Raw genomic sequence first — 7,825 nt, forward strand, 5'->3', positions numbered from 1 at the left:
TGCCTACATAGAGATTTTTTTTTCCCTATGTTAACAAGAAAGCGGAATCCTTGAGTGGTTATATAACTTTCTCAATGCCACGCACAAAGCCAAAAGCAGAAACAGAGCCACTGAGGGCTAGACAGGCCTTCCGTCTGGGAAGATGGGCTAAGAGTCTCCAGAGGGAGAGGGTACAGGGCCTTGGCAGCCGGCTGGGCTCTCCTGGTTTGTATCTCGACTTGCTCTAGACTTGGCCAGAATCCCAGCTTGTCTAGGTCCAAACCCATGAAGATTCCACCAAACCAGAAGCCTACCACTTGAGTAGTGAAGAATAACCTCTAAAGAAAAATAAAAGGAACATCCTTCAAAGAAAAAAAAAAAAAACACACCACAAGAATGTAACAAGTACTCAGGGACTCCAGAGACTCCAGCCATAAATCCCCATTTCAGAAGCAGTATTTAAAAAAACAGAAATCAGGCGCCTGGGTGGCTCAGTGGGTTAAGCATCTGAGTTTGACTCAGGTCACGATCTCATGTTTCGTGAGATCAAGCCCTGCATCTGCCTCTGTGCTGACAGCTCAGAGCCTGGAGCCTGCTTCTGCTTCTGTGTCTCCCTCTCTCTCTCTCTCTCTCTGCCCCTCCCCCGCTCAGACTCTGTCTCTCAAAAATAAGTAAACATTAAAAAAAAAATGTGACAAATTCTTTTAATTGTGACTTATTAACTACAAAATGGAAAGCTAAATATATGGGTTTTGCACTGTCATGGAAATGAACATAATCTGTCTTAAAAAAAAATCTCACGATATTTGTGGTCTCTCACAGTATCAGGGCAGTATGGTTGTGCAACTTGAGTGCAATGGAAAGGAATTCTCTTTGGTCAGAAAGTATTCTTCAAGTATGTGCCAGTAATTCAACATACATTCCTAGGTACAGGGCAGGGCTCCATCAGGTTTTGGAAATGTCACTGTTTTCAAGGTAGGTATAAATTCTCTAAATTGTGTCTATGTGTTTCTAGCAGAATGACACGAGTGCCTTTGTGTTCACTTCTGTCAATTTTCGAGCCACTGTGTAAGGAAACATGTTTCAACAAGATTTGTTTGTCAGGTTTAGGTAAGTATAATGACACTCCATGTGCATAATCGCAGAAGAAGCCACTGTTAGGAATCAGATTTCCTCATCTCCTTGATGTCTTTGTCCCTAATATTAAGCCCCTTACTTCGTATCATTATCAGCAATTTCAATTCCTTGCCCGGGGCGCAGTCAGAAATCTCCTCACTTTCCCTGATAGCCTGATCTCTGCTATGGCATCGGGCACCTGCTGACCTGGTAGTTTGCAATCTTTCTCTGGCCAAATGATACTCCCATTTTATCTTTTCCACTAACTTGTGACCTCATCCAGGAAGGAGCCTTCCACTGTACAGATTCTCAATTATATACATAAGGGTTTTTGCTTAAACTTTTGTCTAACTTTAAAAAATAGCTAAGTGATAAAATAGGAAAAATATTGTTGAAACTGTGAAGTTATGAAAGATGATTAAATTATAGAACAAGTGATCTATAGATCAACATGTATGGAACAAGAAATCTCCTAGCCTACTCTGAAGCATATCCTAAGCAACTGGAAGTTAATTTAATGAATTTTTTTTTTCGAGAGAATATAAGATAACTGTTTATTACAAAGTCAGCAAGCCATTGAATGGAGGGGGTGGGGGGAATTAGAAAAGATCCATGAGAGAAAGTATCAAAAACCAAATATAAGTCTACCACTCTTAAAATCTTTGACATTTTGATTTATGTTCTGCTAATAATCATGTATGCATTTGTCTGAGTATACGTGTGTTTGTGTCTAGTCCTGGGTATTGCCTCGAAACTTTATTAAAGCAAGATTTGAGGAACTTGGTGGGGTACTAGAAAGGATCGGTAACTAGCTTGAGATTGTTTATTCTATTTGCTGCATTACACAGCTGTGATGCGAACAAACCCCAAAAATATAGAAATTAGAACATAGAATTTCCATAGCAGTTTTCATGATGGCATTGTATCATGTGAAGATTAGCAGTCATCTTGACATAACCCAGAACTGACTGGAACCAGAATGTGGCAACATAGGTTTTGACAGAGATTATTGACATATATTGGAAAAACACTTTTTCTTTCTCTGAAAACAAATACATAAACATTAAAAAAAATAAATAAAATGCTCTGAACAGAAAAGTAGTGAACACATACTGGGCAGACTTTGTACAAGAGGCCTGACATCTCTTTCCAATCTCGTGATAAATTTCTGAGGTATATCTCTGTGTTTGTTTATTGTATTGTTAAATTTCCTGATCTCTAAATTCAACATAAAAATACTTCACATACTGGGAAAATCTGTCTCAAATAAGAGAGAAGGAAATGATCCATGAAAGCATAAAAGGAGGTGAGAGAAGCTACATAAACTCATGTGTATGTAAAGAACTTTGTGTTCAGACTACCCCCCCTTCAAGTCTATGCTATATTGTGTCAATGGTATACACATCCATCTAACAGGAAAAGAAGGGAAGCTTAACTCCTGGAAGTCTCTAGAAAGGTTTGTGCATGGCTCAGGTGTTTCTTAGGGAGAGAGTTCCAAGGGCAGGCCCAAAGCCTGGTAATTCCAGACAATCCAGAAGAACAATGCGTGAACTAAAAGTAATAAATATGAAATGTGGGGTCATGCTTAATACCAAGGAGGTTAACTCAGTGCACATAGTATAGGGCAGAAAAGCACATAAGAAATCACAATTAAGAAGTCATATTCCACTCTATCCCTCACTTCTCCACATGGGGATGTGGGGAGGAGACAGGCAGAACAGCAGAACACCTGCTCAGTGTTTATAACAAACCTGCCAAGTTGACACAAAAAACAAATCTGTTGCTTCCCAGATATGCTGAAGCTGGGGTTTTTACCACCCAAAAGAGTTATGTAAAATGGGGGAAAAGGGTCTCACTGGCAGGGGAATATACCTGTCCCAATCTTTTCTCTAAACTCCCAAGGCTAATGTTATTTTCTTTGTGGAGCACAAATTTGAACACAAAACATCTGTCTGGCGTGAATTCTGTGGATCCTGATGTTAAACATAGAAAATATAACAAACAGTCAAGGTAGCAATCTGCTGCTGATAGCATTGTGGTTTCTGTTTGCTTTTTAAAAATGTATTTATTAATACACCCTGATCATACACAGCAAGTTCTGGTTTGGGGAAAACACAGTTTTACTGCACTTATGGTATTTTCATTAAGAACAACAGATAAGTCTAGAAAGTGTCCTTGGTTGAAAATAACCAGATCCCCGCCCCCCCCTGGAGTTCTTCAACACACTTGGCTTAATTTACTACAAATAATAAATGGCAAATGAGTGCAAGAGATTTGAGAGCCCTAAGTAGACAAGCTCTTGTATTTTCAGCACCCATTTACCCACAGTAAATGCTTAGTACTTTTTGAAGAAGTAAGATATATAACCTGTGTGTTAGACAGTGAAACATGAACAGAATAATAATTTGCAATATACATGATGCATGAGTATATATGCCTATACATGGATAGGTGTGTGTTTGTGTGTGTGTGTGTGTGTGTGTGTGTGTGATTTGCTTTCAACATCTGAACACTCCAAGTAGGAAGAAAATAGAACATAAAACTACATAAAACTACAGTTATTAGGTAGACCAACTTTAAAGATCTTAAGATAGGTTTTTAGAGTGTATATCCTAGGACCTTTATGTAGAGAACACGGTGAAAATTCTGAACACAGGACATGATCTCTGAAGACTGGCTTTTTACCCTTATATATTCGCCAAGATTACTTTATGCTGTGGAATTTATTACCTCTTGAGTGTTCCAAATGCAGAAAGAGAGGAACCAGGGGAAACACCTCTGGTTACTTTTTAATGCAAGGCCCTAGGAGACAGGATCCTTTAGGTGGAAAATCCTTGCCATCCTCCTGGTTGACTGCGACCACTGTGGCAACTTCCCTCCGCTCCAAGCTGGTAGAAAATGCTGTTGCTTTGTCATTTTCTTCAAACGATTTAGGAAGGAATTATTTCCTCCAACCAGTTCACTGGATAAATAAACTGAGGTTCACAGAGGCCAAGTGTCTGGCCCCAGAGCTCAGGGCCACTAAAGTTTGTCCGTTTAAGAACATCCGGAATGACAAGTATTTTCAGACCCTGTACTAGTCTCATTGTCTTACTCTTAAGGTAATGTTTGCAAGCATCACAGAAAACAATTGCAGATTGAGGACTGGGGTGGGGGTAGGGGGAGAGGGTAGGAAGTGGTCGTTAGCAAATCCCTGGGCCTGGGGATCACCTGCTCCCTAGGATCAAAACAGTGAAACAAGCTATTCCTAAGGACATCAAGGACGAGTGGGCCATTGTTTTCAAAGCCAGCTGTGGAGGATCAGCTGAACGGTGGCCTTGGAACAGCTGCGGCTGCCGCACCACTGGGCGGGGGCGGTAGTGGGTGCAAGAGTGAGCCAGGAAGGAGCGCCGGTGGAGCCCCTGCCTCGCCACCTCTCGGCAAACCAGGAAGTCCTTTTTGCTGTGGGTGCAAAGGATGGAGCCACCTTTCGAACCGACAGTCTGAACGGCACGCAGCAGCCCCCAGACTGGCTTAGTAACTGCAAACCCTCGGCGGGCAAGGTGCGCGGGAGGCCGCGGACCGGCAGCTACACGGTCAGGGTCTGCAGCACGGAGTCGGCGCTATCACAGAGTACACAGAGCAAAGCAGGCTCTGCCGTCTTAGCACACCCTGGCCGAGCAAAGTCCGGGGTAAACAAGTCTCCAGACGCGCGCCCCCCGCGCGCTCCTCTGCCCCCCGGACTGCCCACGCGCCCTGCCCTCAGCTCTGCAGCGTCCGCCGCCCTCTCCCCGCGCCCCCCTCCTCCGATCGCCCCACCTTCCGGCGGGGCCCTCATTCCCACAGCTGGCGCGCCGCACTCACCATCTCTCGCCTGAGGAAGTGCAGCTTGGTTTCCAGCCTCTCCAGGGCGCTGCAGTGGCTACGACGTGGGGAGCCAGAGGTTGGAGAGGACGAGGAGGACGACGACAGGGAGGGGGGGAGGCTGCAGCTGCTGCTGCTGCTGCTACTGCAGCCGCCGCCGCCGCCGCTCCCCCCGCAGGGGTCCCTGTCCCTTTCCAGGGGAACCGGCTCCTCCCCACGGAGCGAGCGCACTAGGCTCTCGGGTACTTTGCGCCCTAGCTTCAGCTCGATGTCTCTGAGGTCTGGCAGCGGGCCGTCTTCCATGACTTTTCAAGAACGAGGATAATGGTAATGAAACGCAGCGGAGGAGAGGCGGCCGCGGCTTCCGAGGCTGCGGCGAAATGAACCGACCCCTCCCGGCGCCCGGGTCTCTATCCTCGGCGGCGGATGGAGTGCACCGTCCGCTCCATAACCGCTTGCGCTGTTACCAACCCTGAAATCCGCACAGGACGAGGCGGGTCGCAGCCGCAGTTTCCCGGGTGCTGTGGCTCCCCCGACACTTACTAAGATTTTAGAGATCGCTTCATCCTCTTCCCTTTTGGCCACCCCACTGCAAAGTTGAGTCAATTGATATTGCAGAGAGGAGAAAATCCGAGTATTATAAGACCAAAGAAGTGAGAGGGAAAACGAAGTCTGGTTGTTGGCGTTATGGGGGGAAAATTCACATTATAAAACTGTCCGTTCACATCTCTGCCTCATTCACTGATTGCCCATCTGGTACCACGCGACACAAAGTAAGATGTGGCCATACTCCGGGGTCGTTTCATTTTCCAGCCATATGTCTCCAAGCTTTCGGAATATCCTGGATTGGCAGAAATAATCCCTGGTCAGTGAAAGAGGAGGTCGGTCGTGTGCATGGCCGCGTGAAAGAGGTGGTTAGCTTAGCGGGAGTTTAACGGCTTTCTCCTTGCAGCAGAAATTCCCTTCTCATTTAGGCAGTTTGGTCCCAGTCATTGTGTTCTTCTGAGCCTTGGAAACTTTAAACTCCGCTGGCAGGTGGACCAAACCACGGCCAACCCTTGTACCGTATATCCCAGGCAAGAAGAGCAATAGAAATGTCCCCAGCCCTGCTGTTAGTAGGAGTTTCAGCGAACTGCTTTAGGTCGAAGTACCTCATAGGGGTGTTAGGTCGCCTGGTAGCCAGAACCTTTAAAACAGTTAACAGAAGTCAGAGAGAGAAGAATGAGTTGAAATGGACCGTCCTTCCCCGCCCCCGATCTTCCCACACAGCAAAAGTCTACCTTTAGAAAGAAGCCTTTTCTACTTGTACGCTAGTAAAAAGTGAAACTGTTTCGCCATAAGTTGAGAATGCCCGGCCAAAGTGAATTACCTTACCAAATGTTACAGTATTTCACTGCCGGAAGTGAAGACTTACGTAGCCAGAATAATTTAGATGAGTACGGAGGTAGGGGTGGATTTTAAAAGGCTGAAGTTGCTGAGACACTTTTAATCGGGGAGAAAAAGAGTACTGAACAGAGCTAGTGAAACGTTGTGTTTGATAATTTAGCTATATTTTTCAACTACTCAGAAGATACCCAAAGCGTATAATCTATTTATAAGATACTACCCAGTAAATTGCCATGGGCTACGTGGATTATAGGTTGGACTCAATATCGAGTTTGTGTGAATGATCTTCAATTAGAGGATACTCTTTCCAATTCAGTAGGCTGATTTGGGGGTTCCTTTGGAATATTTGAAAATATGGGCTCCTCTATTTGGGGGGACAAATAATTACTTGTGTTCTTGGTCCTTCGTGGGCTCCATTCCCAAACATCGCTCGGGTTTTATACTTGGCACGTAGGCAGATCCCATCTCAGAGTTTGTTCTCTTGTAGAGCCTCATCTAGGAGTGATAAGGATAGACAACACAGGCCTTCAGAATGAAATATTTCACGCCAGGGAGAAAATTGCTAAAGTTCTCTTATCAGCATGCCAGAAATTGGTGTGTTAGTTCTCACTCTTAAAAATGAATGAAGAAAACAGTTGTAAATTTAGTGGTCCATTTTAAAGTTGGAACAACCATTCACGAAATCAAAGGAGAACAATGCTAAATCTCAACTCACTGATAAAGCAACATGCTTTGCCCTGAATTTGGAAAACCACAAACTCATCAGATAAGAACCGCACTGGGATGGACATATAATCCAGGGAGGTTTGTACTTCCCTCAAGAGCAGTCTGTGCATTGTTGTTGCTGTTGTTGTTGTTTTCAAACCCTCACAAAGTTCAGCACAGGGTGGGCCCAGAGGAATAGCTTTACAAACGCAATAGTTTAGCTTGTACTTGGTCAATTAAAAAGTGTATTGTCAAATTATCAGTGTAACTGTACAAAAAACAAACACCTCCTTTGCTGTGAGTCACGGACAGTAAAACTGGTATTTGATACTGAGGTTGATAACTCAGAAATAGAAAACCTGTAAGTATGTATGTACGTATGTATGTATGTTTTCATTTTGAATGTCTGCAGAGAAACCTTCTCTGAAAGTAAAAATAAGCCCTGTATGTGTCCAGCTTCAGCTTGTATGACTTCTTTAGATAGAAGATAACGTAGCATGCCCTTAAGGATCTGGGTAGTCAGCTTCTTGTTCTCAGTAGCTGTACCACCGGAGGGTGGGAGAAGAAATGAAAACACTCATTTGGAACATTACTGCCAGATACTGGAGGAAACTAGCATTGAAAGTTTGGTAAGGTCTGATAAAATATGAAAGACAGTAGGTCCAGTTTACAGCCAGATGAAAACCCTCCAAGGCAAAGAAGGACCAGATTCTGATAACTCACAAAGGCATGCTATACTTTTCTTGTAATTTATGAAACATAAATGTTTCCTATAGTTTACGAAACATGAAATGTC

At 44.2% G+C, this 7,825-nt stretch overlaps 1 protein-coding gene across 2 annotated transcripts in view; it reads right to left on the reverse strand.

Annotated features, from left to right (window-relative positions):
- LURAP1L (leucine rich adaptor protein 1 like) overlaps positions 1–6,365 on the reverse strand; it is a 53,861-nt gene extending 47,496 nt beyond the window's left edge. Inside the window, exons 1-2 of one of the 2 annotated variants that reach the window (XM_058695352.1) lie at positions 6,219–6,365; positions 4,939–6,124 (exon numbers count right to left, since the gene is read on the reverse strand). In XM_058695352.1, the coding sequence (XP_058551335.1) occupies positions 4,939–5,241 (303 nt within the window). In that variant the 5' untranslated portion in view covers positions 5,242–6,124; positions 6,219–6,365. Of the gene's footprint in view, positions 1–4,938 lie in introns of both variants that reach the window. The other variant, XM_058695351.1, reaches the window with a different exon arrangement.
- Positions 6,366–7,825: the final 1,460 nt, after the last annotated feature.

The sequence above is a fragment of the Neofelis nebulosa genome, chromosome 12 (genome assembly GCF_028018385.1).
Source record: "Neofelis nebulosa isolate mNeoNeb1 chromosome 12, mNeoNeb1.pri, whole genome shotgun sequence".
Classification (NCBI taxonomy): Eukaryota; Metazoa; Chordata; class Mammalia; order Carnivora; family Felidae; genus Neofelis; species Neofelis nebulosa.